This window comes from Sphaerodactylus townsendi, linkage group LG08 (genome assembly GCF_021028975.2).
Source record: "Sphaerodactylus townsendi isolate TG3544 linkage group LG08, MPM_Stown_v2.3, whole genome shotgun sequence".
Taxonomy (NCBI): Eukaryota; Metazoa; Chordata; class Lepidosauria; order Squamata; family Sphaerodactylidae; genus Sphaerodactylus; species Sphaerodactylus townsendi.
The window spans coordinates 96,487,054-96,505,703 of record NC_059432.1 but is presented as its reverse complement, the minus strand read 5'-3'; the positions used below and the strand labels follow the sequence as shown (position 1 = coordinate 96,505,703).

Here is an 18,650-nt window from a genome sequence, read left to right as displayed (position 1 = left end):
CTACTCCCAGATGTGCGAGGGCTGGTTTTGTTTCCTCACTAGCCATGACTCAGATGGTAGAACATCTGCTTTGCATGTCGAAGGCCCTTGCTTCAATCCATGCCTCTTCACGTGAAAGGATCAAGTGAAAGACCTCTACCCAAGATGTTGGAGAGCAGCTGCCAGGGTAGACAATTCTGACCTTGGTAGACCAGGTGGCTTCAGACTTGGTAGACCAGGTAGCTTCAGACTCGGTAGACAGTGGTAGCTTCATGTCTGTTCAGTGGTGAGGCAAAGCACTCATGAACACACATGAAAACTGTCTTATGCTGAATCAGTTTGCTGGTGCATCAAGTCAGTATTGTCTGCTCAACGGGCAGCAGCTCTTCAAGCTTTCTCACCACCTCCAATGCGAACCTCTTAATTTTGGAGATGCTGAGGATTGAACCTGACATCTTGTGCATGCTAAGCAGGTGTTCTACCACTGAGCCATGCTGTCTCCCCACTCTGTGCAGGTTTGCATTTCAGGGCCTACCTTGGGACTGAAAAACCTGGGAAACCACTTATCAGTTAACTCTATATTTTTGAATGTGCAGCACATACAAGAATAAAAAGGTGTAATACAAATCCTGTCCAGCCCTGAGCGTGACAGATTTGTTGGTATCAAGTGCTAAGACTTTGTCAAGACATGTAAATGAGTTGTCATTTACCCAGCTATGCTCTGTTGAACCTTTCCTGAACTGCACAAAGGCCAATGGAATTGCATAATAGAAAACAAGAAACTTCCTATGAAATACTCCTTAAGCAAAGTAACAAAAATCAACAAACAACTTCAATCTGAGCAGACATCTGCAGCCTGAATAGGGTACTGTGGAAGAATTCTCCTTTCTTTCCGTTCCTTGCTTTTCAGAAGGTGCATTTACATCTATTGTTTTATTTCCTATAACTTCCTGGGTAGGTGGAAGGTCTTCCATAATTCACATTTCTGTCACTCTTACCAAATGTAGCCTGCTAAACTTAAAAAGAAACATCCAGCACCTGACCAGGGAAAATAAACTGCAAAACCCGGTCCTGAAGAAACAAGAGTATGTTTACATCGGAAAAGTTTCATTTAGGCCTGTAAGCCAGTGTCATATCGTGGTTAGGAATGGTGGACTCTAACCTGGAGAACTGGGTTTGATTCCCGTTCCTTTATATGAAGCCTGCTGGGTGACCTTGGCCTGGTCACAGTTCTCTCAGAACACTCTCAGCCCTATCTACCCCACAAGGTGTGGGGAAAGGAAGGGAAGGAATTTGTAAGCTACTTTGGTTCCTAAGGCCCGCACACGCAAAATAATGCGTTTTCAAACCACTTTCACAACTGTTTGCAAGTGGATTTTGCTATTCCGCACAGCTTCAAAGAGCACTGAACGCAGTTTGAAAGTGCAGTATTCTGCATGTGCGGAATGAGCCTTACACAGTTGAGAAAAGCGGGGTATAAATTCAAACTGTTCCTCTGAGGTCAGGGATCAAGATACCACAGGGTGAACTTCCTCCCAGAAGGACCACTGCCCTCTTTAAGATCACCTGCTGACAACCTTCTGGCCAATCCATCATCCATTATGTATTTATTTATTCGATGTCTTTCTACCTTAGGGAACTCAAGGCAGCTTACAATGTGAACATAATAATAATCATAGAATACATAACCAGACTGGGTATTGTGAGTTCACCAAGCTGTGTGGCCATGGGCTGGTAATTTTTGCTGCTAACATTTCGCCCACATCTATGGCTGGCATCTTCAGAGGCATGTCACAGCAAGATGTGTTTCTCTCCTCAGCACAGAGTGGACAATACATAAACCACAGTTTAAAACAGCCAATAAATAGAAAAATTATAATTCTTTTCTCAATTTAAAAACAGCAGCAAAAACTTGGCGTTTGTAGTGGATATTTTGTTAGGTTTTTCCCCCCCATGTCCTCTGAAATCCCAAAGATTTTCCAGATTTGGGATCTTCAGTTATTAACATGAGCATTTAAGGCTTATTTTTCAATGCAAGTTGCATTGTCAGTTCTGGCTCATTGCAGTCCTTTGAACTGATGACCTCCAAAACATCCTATGGTTAACAGCCTTGCAAACTAAGGGTCTTGGCTTTCTTGACTGAGTCCAGCCATCTCATGTTGGATCTTCCTCTTTCCCTACTGCCTTCAACTTTTCCTAGAACTTCTTGTACAACTGACTTGTTCTTAAATGTGTTTCTTGGTTTTGCTTGATTCCATTGGCAATGGTACAGCTTGAGTGTAGGGCCCCTTCCACACATGCAGAATAATACTTTCAATCCACTTTCACAACTGTTTACAAGTGGATTTTGCTATTCCACACAGTGCATTACTCTGCATGTGCAGAAGGGGACCTTGGAGTTGCTGCTTTTGCTGTTCTGCACCCTACCTTATGAATTCTGTATTGAAAGACAGGCTATACATTTGCTTAAGGAAGTATCAAGCAAAGATATATGCTTGCTGTGGAGTTGCTAAGTTCTAGGTCAGTGGTGGTGCTGGCAGGGGCTGATGGGAATTGTAGTCAATAACATCTGGAGTGCCAAAGGTTCGCCACCACGGCCTAGGTCCGTGGTGGCGAACCTTTGGCACTCCAGATGTTATGGACTACAATTCCCATCAGCCCCTGGCAGCATGGCCAATTGGCAGGGGCTGATGGGAATTGTAGTCCATAACATCTGGAGTGCCAAAGGTTCGCCACCACTGGCCTAGGTGGAGCCTGGAGCTGTCCAAGAATTGACCTCCAGTTGCCCTGGAGAAAATGGCTGCCTTGGAAGAGGATTCTATGCCACTATATTCCACTGAGGTCCCTCCCAGTTCCAAACCCTGCCTTTCTCATGCTTCACCCCCAGATCTTCAGGAACTTTCCAATAGTTGGCACCCTAGTTTACGGCTAGCGATTTGTGGTGCTGATCTAGAAGTTAAAGTGTTGTACCAACATGGATTCATATCTGTGTTCTTCAACCATGAAATTAATTGAGCTGAGCAATCTTAGCCCAGCTTACCTTATGAGGTGGTTGTTGTGAGGATAAACTGGTAAAGGTGAAAGCAATTGCTCTGAGTTTTTTACAGGTAGATAGGATGCAAATGTGATAACTGGTACCATCGTGGTTGTGTATCTTCCGGAACTGTATCGTGCAAAGTCAAAGTGTGAGATTTGTTTAAAATAATCAAGTTTCTAGCCCTTGGGATTGTAAAGATTAGCTTGAAAGTATACTGCTTGCTGTCATCTTAGAAATGCACTAAGGGCAGTACTAAGCAGGTACCTGTACTAAACAGAATTCTCTGATCAGAACTGAGACTCCATGTAACTAGTGATTGCATTTTTTAAAAAAAAGTAAGGTGCTCCTATTTGACCAATTGCTCTGAAATATTATAAGGTCAAAATAGACAGTGCTGAGCTAGACAATCAATGGCTTGACTTTGGCCCCTTCTACACTTGCAGAATAATGCACTTTCAATCCATTTTCACAGTTGGTTGCAAGTGGATTTTGCTATTCCGCACAGCTGCGAAGTGCATTGAAAGTGGATTGAAAGTGCATTATTCTACATGTGTGGAAGGGGCCTTTGTGTATACCAGCTTTATATTTTCCTATGAAATAGTGCTTCTTTTACTCTTTAATAAATTCATATAGCCATATCTGAAATGAGGGAGATGGATTCTCAGGAAGAAAGAATCAGGAAGAAACTGTGGCTCTCAGATTTGTCTTAGCTGGAACTCCTTTCTTTTTAGAAATGCCCAGCTGGTCTTTCACTAGATGACATACATTCCCTTCTAATAACCAAAAGTAGCCACCTCGTCTTTCTGACATGGAAAATGTCTGTTCCATCTCTCCATAGAGCTCTCTGAAGTTTTAGAGGTCATCTTATAAATGTAATAGTCCCTCTTATGAAGAGCTACTATACAACTGAAGGGTTGGAGCTACAGTTAAGTAGCAAATCATATGACTCCCATTTTGAGAAACACCATTTTGAAGTCAAAGCACTATGGAATAAATACTCTGAGGTTTGAATCCGAGGGCACAGAGAGTCTAGTATGAACTGCATACCCGTTGCAAAGTTATTTATTGACTCTTATTTTCATGGAGTGCCCGTTTCACCTCTAGTTTTTGCTAGTATTCTGTAGCTTTTATTTTTTTTAAGAAAGACCGTTCCAATTACACTAGGTGAAGAAGAAATTTCCCTGCCTTTCACAAGAGAGTAATTCTGTATGCTTTCAACAAAAAAAAAGAAGAGGAAGAACTATGTAACGTTAGGAATGCCTGTCTCAACCAAAATTAAAACCGCCGGCAATGTAATATTTTATGTAATTTCATCCTGCTCTAATTTAAATCCTGTTAAATTTCATCTTGGTACAGGCATTTTTAGACAGGTTATTCAGTAGTTTTTTAAATAAATATTTTCTTTGCGTGTCCAGAAACAGCAAGACTATGAATTCAAGACCATGAAGACCAACTTCCCTGTTCAGAAGAAGTATACCTCTGAATAGCAGATACTGAGGACAGAAAACTGGGGAGAAGTGTTGCCTTTATGGTTTTGATCTTCCACTTTTGGAATCATAGTACCAGACTCAGTTGACCTTTGACACAGCAGGGCAGTTGTTAATTGCATATTTTGGAAGTCTTGTGATTAACTGGCAAAATTGTACTGCGTCTCCTTCTTCTTATCATTTCAAAGGAAAAAAAAGTCAAATTGTTTCCTGTCCAAGTAGCAAATTCTCCAGTTGTGAAAGCCACAGCAACAGATGGGCTCAGCATGCATTTCTCCTCTGGACATCAAGGGTGAAGATTGCTCTCCCTGTGTATTAGGGATGAAGTTATCCCTTTCACAATGCTGGGTTTAGGGGTTGCAGGATCCCCACCCCCAGCACGCTGGAAATCCACATAAAATTGTTTGGGGGGCCCTTCATACCAGAGAATAAGTCTAATTTTTTTTTATTTTTTCTTGTATTTTAATTTTTAAAACGAAATTGTGTATATTTCCAGTATTAAAAGACAAAACATGTTGATATTATACAACACTGAACATATAGGGGTGCTGTGTGGAGAGAATGCTGCTAGAACACGGCCGTACAGCCCGGAAACCACACAGCCCCCCAGTGATTCCGGCCGTGAAAGCCTTCGACAATACACTAAACATATATTTTGTGCATTTCTGTTTTTAAACTTGTTCTGTGTCATCTGCCGGTTCTCACATGTCATCTGCGGCTTCTGCAAAACTTTTGAAAATTCCCGTTTAACTTCTTATGCTGACCCATGATATATCAAAACCGAGAGGGGGAAAGTCACGATGTGGAAGGGACAACTGTATTAGAATGAAGTCCTTGGATTCTGCAGATTTAGCCCACTAATAGAGCCACTTTTCTCCAGTGGAGGGAACATTTGGAAGAACACAATACAGTGTCTTGGATCAGAAGACCCGTTCCGCTGGCAGAAGGCACCTCCTCCAGTGGAAAGGATGATCAGATCTAACTCCTGTATATACCATGTTTCCCCAAAAATAAGACAGTGTCTTATATTAATTTTTGCTCCCAAAGATGCACTATGTCTTATTTTCAGGGGATGTCTCATTTTTCTGTGTTCTGTTCGTCGGGCATGCTTCCAAACAAAAACTTTGCTACGTCTTACTTTCTGGGGATGCCTTATATTTCGCACTTCAGCAAAACATCTACTATGTCTTATTTTCAGGGGATGTCTTATATTCGGGGAAACAGGGTATATACCGCTGTATGCTCTTCTTCATGAAACCTGTTGCTTTACTCAGCTGTAGTACGATATAACAATGTCTGTGATTGCAGTGCGCAAATGGCAACCTTTGCTATTGCACTGGAATCAATGGGTCTAGAAGGGTGTGTCAGGAGAACTGCGAGTCACCGCTCCTACCCCAGGCAGCAAAGCAGCATGGGAATCTTTACACAGCATGGTTGTGCACACCACAATTAGAGGACACAGCAGCCACTCCACTACTAAGGACCAGTCTGAAAATTATTTTTAAAGTATCCATCTCTCATCTTCGTGGGACGTGTGTAGCTCCCCAGTCCGGTTTACACAACTGAATTTACAAAGAGATTGTTAACAAAATATCAAGCAATTTTTGAAAACCCACATCAAACGACAATAAAAGGAAATGAAAGCAATTTACCGAACATTCAGAATGTGAACAAAAGCAAGCAGTTCAGTCGTGTTTTGCAGAAGTGTTTTCATGAATTGTGAGGGAACGGGGCGGTCATACGGAGTCAGAGGGTCCCATAGGTTAGGTAAAAGAACTGAAAACCGTCTGCCTTTCATATCCATCAACCTCTCCTCTGCCAGTGTGGACACAAAGTTGAATGATAATGCTCAGAATTTATAAAATACTTCCAGTTCTCACCACTTTTAGGCAAGCCAGCATTGTTATCCTCCATACTGCAGATGGGGAGCTGAAACTTGGAACAGCATGGGCTGTCCCCAAGTGTCAGAAACAAAATTTGAACTGGGTTCTCCCACCTCACAATTCTTAGCCACTGTGCTACTTCACTTGAAGGCCTCAGACCACAGTTAGGCTCTTAAGGGTGGTGGTGAACTTCCACACCTGGTTCCATAAGGCATTTGGCATTTTCTGTTAGATTTTGTTTAGAGTCATGGATATGCCCAGTAGTGTGTGTGAATGCAGTTTGTAGAAACATCTCCAGAGACATAAATGTAAAAGGTAAAACTTACATTTATTCAAGCAACTTCAGTTCACAACTTTGTTTCAAGAAAAGGTAGATAGAAAGAACCCTAGTCTAAAGAGATTACTTTCCGTACGACAAGTGGGCACAACTAACGCGCCATCACGTGTGTGGAGGTGAGAGGATGCTGCAGTGGCAAAGGCCCCACTGAGCAGGCTGCCATTGACCATGCGCTCGGGTCAAAGGCTAGAGCAGAAGTGAAGACAGCATGGGGAAGAAAGGGAGTTAGTGGGCGGTCTCCTGGCCCAGACAAGGAGCGCAAACAAGAGAGGCAACATCACAGTTAGAGTGAGATACAGCACCCCCCAGTGTCCAGGCATGCAGAAGTCGCTTATTCCAACATTTTCAAGGTCATCACCACCATTTTTAATTGGGCCTGGAAACAATTGACTGTCAGTGAAGCAAGTGTTTCCTTTTTTCACGGCCTGTATAGGCGCCTGGTGGTTACTTGCATGTATGAACGATCAGTCAGCACAGACCGACCTTTCCTATTGTACAAACATAGCACTTTTCAGTCAAGAGAAACTCCAGTGTTTGGGTTGTTTGCTTACCACTGTAAGGTCAGCCATTTGGGACTTCAATGGAATCCAATTGTGTGCAACCTGGACATCTTGCCCTCCTCCTTCCCGGACTCTGTAAGTAAGCAGTTCAGTCATGTCTTGTGCTGATCAGCCCATAACTTACTATTCCCTTTCAAATGCACCGAGGCCATTAGACTTTTGGAGAAAAGTCAGATTTAAATACATTTATCTTAATAAATGGAAAAGCAAGTGTTGCTTAAAGCAAATATTCAGTGCGTGCGACGTTGACATCAGATTTATTTGCGGGACTTAAAAGCCGGCCTTATTTAAATCTGTTTCAGCCTCGGATCAAATGAATTTGGTTGTCCCAACCTGGCCCCTAGTGAATCAAAGTCCGCACCACCAGCTCACAGTGTCATTTGTCACAATTGGCAGTATCTGCTCATGAGAAAATTATGTTCTGTGCAGTGGGCTTGAGGTGCATTAGCAGAGCTGTGTGGGGAAGCCTGCAGGAGGGCAGCTGTTGCTCCAGTCGGGCTGGCTCAGTTTGAGCCCTGTTTTCATAAGACACGATAAATGTCAAGTTAAAGCCGAAAAAGCGCTTGCGTCCAATTAACTCTGTGCTCTCCTGCTTGCCGTTCATGGGCAGTTGCCTTTTCAAATGCCCAGTGTGCAAACTCAACAGTGGCATCACCAGGGTGGAGTTCTCCTGGAATGACAACCGATACTTAGACTACTGAGATCTGTTCAGGGATGTACTGCTGGGCTGTGGCCATTTAGTCATGTGGGGGGCAGAAAATCACCCCCATGCTCCTCCTCCTTCCCTGACGACCTGGTGCAAAACAAGTTGTTTGGTCGTGGTGGGAGAAGGTGGCCACCCTTAAAGGGGGAGCTCAGATTTTACACCAGGCTACATTTTCCCTATATACACCTCTGGATCTGTTCCCCTGGAGGAAATGACAGCATCAGAGGGTGAAAGCTCTCTTACCTTCCCTAACCCCACCTTTCCAAGGTCTGTCCCCAACAGGGGTGGAGCAAGGGGGAACTGTGCCCAGGGCACGTGTGCGCCCTGTGCCACTGCCAGCCCTTCATCCGCTACCACCCTGGAACACCCCAGAACGCTATGCCACACCCCTGGAATGCCATACCACGCCCTGCAGGGGTGCGCGCCCGGTGTGTCATGCATCCCCCACCCCCCCTGGATCTATGCCACTGGTCCCTAAATCTCCAGGGCTTCCCTGCATGGAATTGGCAATTCTATCACCAGTACTACTGTAGTCATAAGAACATAAGAACTAGCCTGCTGGATCAGACCAGAGTCCATCTAGTCCAGCATTCTGCTACTCGCAGTGGCCCACCAGGTGCCTTTGGGAGCTCACATGCAGGATGTGAAAGCAATGGCCTTCTGCTGCTGCTGCTGCTCCTGAGCACCTGGTCTGCTAAGGCATTTGCAATCTGAGATCAAGGAGGATCAAGATTGGTAGCCATAGATTGACTTCTCCTCCATAAATCTGTCCAAGCCCTTTTTAAAGCTATCCAGGTTAGTGGCCATCACCACCTCCTGTGGCATATCCTTCTCTTTCACTCCGTCTCAAATATTATCATGAAACTGACTTACTATGCACATTTGCTGTAAAACACATTTGCTGTAAAACACAAGGAAAATGACTTATAGATGTTTTAGGAAAAGAATCACAAAAACTAGGATGATTATTGGTGGGGAGGACCCTTAGTAGAAGTTAGTTCTTTAATGCACAGTGTGGTAGGAAGCAAATGGGGGAAGTGTTTTCTCCATTGCTCAGCATAATTCAAGCCACCCAATGAAGCTGATCGACCATGCGGTCAGGAAGGACCGAAGAAAGTCTTGTCTCCTACACGATGTGTATTATTTAGGTTATGGAATTCACTGCCACGTGACATGGTGTTGGCCACTAGTTTAGATGGTCTTTGAAAAAGAATGTGATATGTGGAAGACAGGCCTATCCATGATCAGTGGCAGCATGCCACTAGTACCAATTTCTGGAAGACAGCAGAGAAATGGGATTGCCTTTCTGCCCTCCGTGTGTTTTAGACATCTACGTGGCCATTGTGCAAAATAGGAAGCTGGATGGGATGGACGTCTGGCCTGACCATCAGAATTTTCTTGCCTTATGTAAGGCTGTTTCCTTCAACCCTACTTATGGGTTTCTTTGATGCATCTGGTTGGCCACTGCAGGTTCATCAGCTTCCAGATAGCGCTTAGTGATCTCCTTCTATTACAAGTGATCTCCCCTGGAGAAAATGGTTGCTTTGGAGGATGGGCCCTATGGCATTATACCCCATGGAGGTTCCTCCCATTCCCAAACCCCGGCCTCCCCAAGCTCTTTCTCCAAAATCTCCAGGTATTTCCCAAACTAGAACTGGCGACCCTGTTCATCAGATTTCAGTCTAGATCATTTCTGGCTCCTCATCCTAACCCTAATTGTTTCAGTAGCTGCAGTTAGGAGTTGTATCCTGGCCCAAATGTGTTGAGGATTATGAAGTGACTGAGCTCTCTCTCTCTCTCTCTCTCTCTCTCTCTCTCTCTCTGGCTCTTAAACTCTAATTCTGTTTATTCTTGATATAGATTATTATTAGTGCTATCCTCAGCCAAGTTATACACCCTACTAACCCCACTGACTTCAGTGAACTTATAGGATGTATTGCATTAGGATTGCATTATATGGATAAATTGCTCAGGATTGCATTAGATCAGTGGTGGCGAACCTATGGCACAGGTGCCAGAGGTGGCACTCAGAGCCCTCTCTGTGGGCACACACAGAGTCCCCCGCCCCGCCCACATATCTAGGCTGGCCTGGGCTGCTGGGCTCGATTATTAGCATTAAACCCAAGACATAGTTTTGGGGAGGCAGTGTAGGTAACCCTGTTAAGTGCTGTTAAACCCCACTGATTTTCATGCAAAGAACTAAAGCGCGATCCTTTACCTGGGAGTAAACTTGGTTGCTGGCAATGGGGTTTGCTTCTGAGTAAACCCTCCTAGGGTTGTGATTCACTTGTTGGAAGAGTTGCACGGTTGCTTCAAAGCAAAGCCACCGACTACCACCAAGCTTACTCCCGAGTAACGCATGCCTCAGAGTCAACTGTTTTTCTAAACTAAAACCTCAGTATTCAGGTTAAATTGCCGTGTTGGCACTTTGCAATAAATAAGTGGGTTTTGGGTTGCAATTTGGGCACTTGGTCTTGAAAAGATTAGCCATCACTGCATTATATGGTATCTAGACATGGTTTTAACTTCCCTAGAAAATGTGAGACAGGGCTAGTGGGCTTCAGTTATGTCGCTGTTTTGTTTTCTTCCCTATTTTTGATTTGTTCAGGTTAAGTCAAATAGAACCAGACTGAACGAAATCTGCAATATCACAGTGTTTTCTTTCCTCTAAAAAAACAACCAACCTCTTTTTTTAAAAAGCTTTTGGTGTACGTGTTAAGGCAGGGTTTCTCTTTGCAAGACCTTGCTGTGAAGTTCTAATATGTCACCATTCAAATGTCAGCATGCTGTTGGGAAGGAAGCTAATAACTTAAACTTTTGAGAGCTGCCAACAAAAGAAGTAATTCAGATTGTGGAGAGAATAGCATTGTGTTCTTGGGGGAAATAGATTTCCAGAACGAAACATGCTACTTGGAAGCATTTATCTTTTGTGTATGTGTGGAAACAGGGAAGCGGAGAAAAGATATATTTTATAAACCCCAAAGATGGTTTGGCTGAGAGAATTCTGGCTTTAGAAACCTCAAGGAGGAAAAAGGAGTTGGCAGTCCTGGGGGAAGGGAACACTGAGAAACTCATGTTCCTATTTTCACTGGGAAAGCCCATAGCTAGCAGTAGTCGGTGGCCCAAATATTTGATTATAAATGCCTTTTCTCCTTCAGACTTTTGTCTATGGAGAAGCAGCGGTCCTCTGGAAATGGTGTGGCATGCACAGACTTAGCCCACATCATGATACATGGGACATGCCATCTCCAGGTGATTGAGAAGCTAATTCTAAAAATAAACAAACCACAGAACTGGCAAAAATGAAAAAGAAAAGAAGGAAGCAAACAAATGTGAAGAAATGTAATACTCTTCATTAAGGTATTCGTAGGGGTTTTTTTTGGGGGGGGGGTCAGTACATAGTTGTGGTCAGGGCCGCTTCTGAGAAAATAAACAATAAGGTTTTAGAGCCACCTACTGGAATTAGTGTAGAAGTGCACGAATATTCAGTCACGTTTTGTCAACTGTGGGGATGTTAGCTCTGGGAATGAATGACTTGAGTGTCTCCTCTCTGGGAAATCACTCTGGAAGTTCCTTTATAAAGTTACAGCTGAAAGCAAACAATAACTGAAAGCAAACAATGATGGAAAGCTTCTTCTTATATCCCTTTACTTTCAATTATTGTATCGTTTCAGTTTTAATAGTTGTTGCAAAGTTACTTTTTTTAAAAAAAGAGGATTTATTTTTTATAGAAGAACAGGTTAGCAATAGCTTTTAGGGACTAATTTTTTTCATGAGACAGAATTGTTATTAGCCCAACGCATCTAGACATGCCCCGCCCACCCTAGCAGGGGGAGGGGAGAGAGGGGGAAGGGTGGCCTTCAAGGGGAAGGAGGGAGGAGAGGGGAAAGGAGGGGAGGGAGGGATGACATGCAAAAGAAGGAGAGGGAGGGTGGGGAGGGGTGGCATGCAAGGGAGGGAGGGAGAGGGGTGAGGGGTGAGGGAGAGGTGGCATGCAAGGGAAGGGAAGGGAGGGAGGAAGGGGTGGCATGCAAGGGAGGGGGAAGGGAAGAGGGGTGGCATGCAAGGGAAAGGAGGGAGGGGAAGGGGGCATTTGAGTTTAACAGAGTTCCTGCCCTATTTTTAGAGCAGGGGCCTGCAATGTTTTCCACTTTAAAGGGCCAAATGGTGTCAAAATTCAGAGCCAGGCGCCGTCAGAGGGGCAGGATAAGAAATCTATCTTTATAACTGAAAATGTATGACTTAGCATAACTGATAATGGACATGTACGGTGATAGTCCAAAAATTTTCCGTAGGCCAGACATTGGTTGTTGTGAGTCCTTTATTAGAAAGAGGCACACACGAGATGATCTCACAATAAATATATTCAGAGGCACTCTGTGCAGTTGTTCTAGTACACTGTCATAGATCTGTGCATGGCTCAAATTTGGCAGCTGTTCATCTCTGTCATTTTCCTTTCTGTAAAGCAACTCTAAGAAGGCCTTTAAAGATAAAGGTAGTCCCTTAAGCAAGCACCAGGTCACTACTGACTGATGGGATGACGTCACATTGTGACCTGGGCAGCCCAATCCAGACGGAGGGCAAAAATTACCCTCTGGAAGTGGCGTGGGCTTACACTGGCAGATTTACTCTTCCCAAGGCATTTACCCTGGCAGAGGGGCAAATCCGCTGGTGCCTAGCTGCTGCTGGGCCCTAGGAAGCCATGCCACGGCGCCCAGCTCTACGTCAGTGCTTTCAAACTGCATCAGATTAGCAGGAGTGTCCCCAGGGGTGGAGCCAACTGTAGTTGGCTTCCCCTGTTCTTCTAGCACCCGTGCACCCGTGCAGGGGGCCTCGGAGATACTCTATGATTTTTGTGGCACATCTCTGATTTCCCCTACGGGGGATATAAAGGGTTCTCTTATTTAACTTTGGAGGGGTCAGGATGGTGCCAGTGTGGCACTGTCCCTGTGCACGTGGCCTCTCTGGATTGGGCTGTTAGTCCAATAAAAATTTTTCCCTTCCATTCCCCTTATATACTGGTTATTCTTAATTGATGAACAGAGATTTGACTCTCAAAACCTTATTCCCAGAAATTCTTGTTGGTATCTAAGGTTTTACTGGACTTCAATTTAGTTGGTTGTTCTAGCACCCCGCCTATTTCTCCAATGTGTCTTAACTTAAAGATTTGGTTTTCTGTTTCAGAAAGATTTGGTTTCTGTTGATTCCATACTGTGCCTGGTTTTAATTCTGAAGCCATAGGCCGTAGACCCTGCTTTTAGAAATAATCGTCAAGAAAGAACGCTCTGGTTTCTTAAAACCATTTGTAGAGGCCTCAATTGATCACAACTTGGGGTGTCCTCTTGAGTGCATGGTGATCTTGAATATGTTACTGATATTATTACATTCTTATTAGGACATAGCCACCTCACTAGGATTTATTCCGGGTTCCTATGAGGTAGCTCTAGAAAAAGTAGTTTGAAATGGGAAAGGCTTAGTGAAGTCGATTATTAGGGGAGCAAATATCTTATTATATACATTTCATGCTATTTTACTATGATGTCGAAATACAGTTGCCTGGGCCAACTAAAGTTTGTTGTCTTCCCACAAACTGGGGTTCTGGACCTTGGTTTATTCCCAGTCTAGAATTCTCATTTGGTCTGCAAGAGAGTGATATGAAGATCAGTTCACATTGGCACCTGTTTTTTACATTCCTCAGTGAATTGGAGACATGCTCAGTGGCTTATCCGCAGTTATGGAATTCTTTGTCCTTGGCCTTTTACCAGCTTTTTGGTGGTTGAGGCAGTTTATTTGGGACAACATTGGGAAGTTATATCTCAGTGCTTTAATTTTATGCTCTTTGATTTGCCCATTTGTAACGCTTTTTTTTTCATTTGTTATCCCCTGAGCCTTTGAGAAGAGGTGGATTATGTATTTAAATTGTTTTCAGCAGTGCCAGAAAAGCTCAAAATGCGTGTAAAAAACCGTGTAAATCAAGAGTGTCAAACATGCGGACTGTGAGCCAGATCCAGCCACGTGAGAGGGCTTATCAGGCCCACCAGCCAGCTGAGACAAGCCCCCCCTCCACAGCTGAGGCAAATCCCCCACCCCACCCAGGATGCCACTCCACTCTTCCAATCTGACCTGCCAAGCCACCCTTCCCACAGTGCCAATCTGTGCTGGTGAGCCCGCTCACGAACAGTGGTGGGGTCCAAAAATTTTAGTAACAGGTTCCCATGGTGGTGGGATTCAAACTGTGGCATAGCGCCAATGGGGCTGGGCGGGGCACGGCGGGGGCATGGCCAGGCATTCCAGGGTGGGGCATTCCTGGGCGGGGCTGTGGCAAGGATGCAGCCGCTGTGCCGGTCCTTGGGCAGGAAACGAATGCACGCAGGCGCAGGCTGTCACGCACGCCGGTGCACCTCCTGCTAGACTGCTTCAAGTTCTGCGCGCTACTGCTGAGAGGAGGGGCGTAACTAAGGCAAAAATCACGTGGCAAAATCACCAATTATTTACCCCCTCTCGGCACACACAAATAATTAGTCACCTACTCTCGGGAACCTGTGAGAACCTGCTGGATCCCACCTCTGCTCACGAACTAAGGCATCCACCACCCTCCCAGGGCCTAGCCTGACCAAGTGACATTTATTGTCATATCTGGCCCTTGTAACAAATGAGTTCCACACCCACTGCCTTATACCAAGTCAAACTTTTGAGAAATATATTTGAGTATTCAGGTTGCCAATTACAGGTTAGGAAATTCCTGGAGATTTTGGGGTACAGCCTGGGTAGGGTGTGGTTTGGAGAGAGGTCTCAGCAGAGTTTAATGCCCCAGAATCTTTTTTGTGGACTTGTTTATTGTTAAGCTGCCCTGAGCCCTTCAGGGGAAGGCAGGATATAAATCTAATAAATGAATGATGAATGATTCTACCTTCTAAAGCTGTAGTTCCTCCTGGGCAACCATACTCAGTATGGCATACAGGTGTAGCACCAGCATGGGGGAATGGTTAGGAGTAGTGGACTCTTAAGCAGGAGAAGTGGGTTTGATTCCCCATTCCTCTACATGAGCAGCGGATTCTTATCTGGCAAACTGGGTTTGTTTCCCCACTCTTCCACATGAAGCCTGCTGGGTGACCTTGGGCTAGTCACAGTTTTTCAAAACTCTCCTAGCTTCACCTACCTTCCAAGGTGATTGTTGTGGAGAGGGGAAGGGAAGGTGATTGTCAGTCACTTTGAAACTCCTCAAAAGGCAGAGAAAAGCAGGTATAAAAACCAACTGTTCTTCTTCTAACTGGAATTGACTTTTTGGAGTTTGAGCAGAGAAGGTTTTTCACAGCTGGTTGTTGTGGGTTTTCTGGGCTGTGTGGCCGTGGTCTGGTAGATCTTGTTCCTAACGTTTCGCCTGCATCTGTGGCTGGCATCTTCAGAGGCTGTCCAGCATGCGTGGAATAGTCATAGGATAACCAAATTTTGACTAGATTCTCCTTCTGCACATGGCTTCAAAGTGATTTCCTCCATGGAACTACCATTCAACTCTGCTTCTGAAAACTGAGAGAAAAGTCAAGCCATGCATATTATATCCTATGGTTGTGAATTTGAACCAAAAAAAGTTGTGTTTGAATACATCTGTTTCTCCATTGGCAGACCTGTAAATAATGTTTTTCACTCAATTGCCTGTACGGTTTATATCAAGGAAAGATTTGTGAATTGGCAGTGGGCATTAACAATCTTCTCCTTGTCACAAAACACATTTTTCAACATATTTTTTAAGGAAAAATATATTTTTTCACTGCATAAGAACTCAAAGCAAAACAGCTTTAGGAACAGTCCAGGAAATATTCAGCATATCTTCTCCTCCTCCTCCTCCTCCCCCTCCTCCTCCTCCTCCTTCCTTATAGTAGTAGTAGTAGTAGTAGTAGTAGTAGTAGTAGTAGTAGTAGTAGTAGTAGTAGTAGTAGTAGTGCGGATCCCAGCAGGGCTGCCTTCTGAATTTGACAGATTGTTGTTGTTGTTGTTGTTGTTGTTGTTATGGTTGTTATTATTGCTATTGTTGTTGCTGCTGCTGCTGCTGCTGTTGTTGTAGTAGTAGTAGTAGATTTCACAGCTGCCAGATCTTTAGCTGGTTGTTGGCCTTCATTACAATTCGAGCCTCACCCAGAGGCCTAGGAAGTTGTAATGTATCGGCGTAGTATTCGTGCGGATCCAAGCAGGGCTGCCTTCTGAATTTGACAGATGTTAATTTTGTCAATTCGAAGATGTTTCAAGTGCTGCCCTAGTGTTTTCGGGATGGCGCCCAGCGTGCCGATTACCACTGGGACGGCCTCAGCTGGTTTGTGCCATAGACGCTGAAGCTTGATTTTCAAATCGTGGTATCTAGTGACCTTCTCGTGTTCTTTTTCAATGTCCCTGCTGTCACCGGGGACTGCTTTGTTGATGATGGTCACTTTCTTGTCCTCGATCATGGTGATGTCTGGTGTATTGTGTTTCAACACTTTGTCCGTTTGGATTCGAAAGTCCTACAGGATCTTGACCTTCTCATTTTCCATTACTTTCTCTGGACAATGTTCCCACCAGTTCTTAGCTGTTCTTATGTTGTAATTCTTGCATAAATTCCAGTGGATCATCTTGGCCACTGAGTTGTGTCTCTGTAGTCAGTCTGGGCAATCTTTGTGCAGCAGCTGAGGACATGATCTACAGTTTCATCAGCTTCTTTGCACAATTATTATTATTATTATTATTATTATTATTATTATTATTATTATTATTATTATTATTATTATTATTATTATTATTATTATTGCAATTCTGTTTTTCAGATATATTATAGAGTAGTAAGAGATATTGAACCTGGGGAAGAACTCCTTCTGTTCATGAAGACTGAAGACTATTCCCATGAAACAATGGCTCCAGATATTCATGGTCAGCAATTTCTTTTGGCACTTATCACATTTTATACCCAAACTTCCCTAATAATAAATTCTCAAGGCAAACTTAGCTTCTTACATTCAGGGAAGCCTTTTGAAAATAATGACCAATTTGTCCTTACAGAGGAGCGTCAATATCAGTGCGAAGACTGTGACCAGTTGTTTGAGTCCAAGGCAGAACTGGTGGACCATCAGAAATTCCCATGCAGCACACCTCACTCAGCATTTTCCATGGTGGAAGAGGAATTTCAGCCAAAGCTTGACAAGGAGAACGATCTCCATGATATGCAAGACATCCAAGAGTGCAAGGAGTGTGATCAAGTGTTCTCAGATGTACAAAGGTAGGAATTGGGTGTTTTAAAATAAAAGCAACTGTGCAGAGATTGTCCGATTTCTGAAATTTTTCAATGTCTGGACTAATATAGGAAAATGTCAAAAGCCACAGAGTGAGCATGAGCTGCTTTATACATTGGTTCATGTGTCTCAGTATTGTTGTTTCTGATTCATGATATCATACCCAGGGACAATAGACTTAATTGAAGAACTGAGGATTAGTACATGATATTCTTTATTGAACCTTCAGGATATTAGCAAATATGAGTCTACTGACAGATCTAAAAACACATGAGAGGCAGTGTAGTGATATACCCTCAAGATCCCCCCTTCCTCCCAAGCCAGGTAGATCCAGTTGAGGCAGACGGTGTAACATAATTAGTTGTTTACATAACAGCAAGGAGAGATAAGGGAGACAGCGCAGAGAGGCATACACACAGAGAGAGAGAGAGATACCCAGGACAAGTCCCGGACTCTTGACAGGAGCATCAGTAACAGACAACAGACAGTGTCCCAGACCTCCCCCGAGGTGGATGAGGAAAGCAGCTACGTGGTCGGACCATCAGGGCATGACATATGGCAACTCCCCAGGATCTCAGTTACAGAAAGGCAAGATTTGAGTCCAGAAGAAAGCTTATATGCTGGAAAATATTGTTGGATTTTAAGGTGCTACTGGACTTGAATCTTGCTGTTCTATTGCAGACCAATATAGCTACCCATCTGAAAACTATTTTCACGTAGAAAATGATCTTACCTAACGCTTGGTACCTGAGATTCATTAACAGGTGTTGTCAGGAATTGAACCTAAGAACTGCATGTAAAATGTGGGTTTTACTCCTAAGCTTTGGCCTCTTCCTGCTAGCCGACAGAGTATAATTTCCAGTGATAGAAAAGAGAAGCTGCAGTTTCTTGCAGAGCTCATCGCCTTGATAGATGACAAATCAAATAAGTTGTGTCGAATCTATACAGATATCCCTTCCACATTGTGACATTCCCCATTGCGGTTTTGATATATCACGGGTCAGCATACGAAATTAAATGGGGATTTTCAGGAAGTTTTGCAGAAGCTGCAGATGACACCCAAAGGCCAGCAGACGACACAGAAAAAGTTTGGAAACTCAGAAATGCATAAAATATATGCATATTATTGTATAATATTAACACGTTTTATCTTTTAATACTGTAAATATGCACAATTTCTTTGTTAAAGTTAAAATAAAAGAAAAAGAAAAAATTAATACTTATTCTCTGGTAGGAAGGGAGGGCCAATTTTTTTTCCCGTTTTCCGGATTGTGGGGGGCGCCATGCCCCTAACCCTAGCGATGTAGAAGGGGTAACTGTATATAAGTCCCATAGCACAGGGGGGGTAAGCTGCAGCATCTCCGTTGAAACTCTGCTCACAACCTGGGTTTGATCCTGACAAAA

The 18,650-nt window shown here is 43.8% G+C and overlaps 1 protein-coding gene across 12 annotated transcripts in view; it reads left to right on the top strand.

Moving 5' to 3' along the window:
• MECOM (MDS1 and EVI1 complex locus) overlaps positions 1-18,650 on the top strand; it is a 100,299-nt gene that overhangs the window by 19,345 nt on the left and 62,304 nt on the right. For all 12 annotated transcript variants that reach the window (XM_048506169.1, XM_048506167.1, XM_048506160.1 and 9 more), the window contains 2 exons: positions 16,785-16,887; positions 17,017-17,233. In XM_048506169.1, coding sequence (XP_048362126.1) covers positions 16,839-16,887; positions 17,017-17,233 — 266 coding nt within the window. In that variant the 5' untranslated portion in view covers positions 16,785-16,838. The remainder of the gene's footprint in view (positions 1-16,784; positions 16,888-17,016; positions 17,234-18,650) is intronic.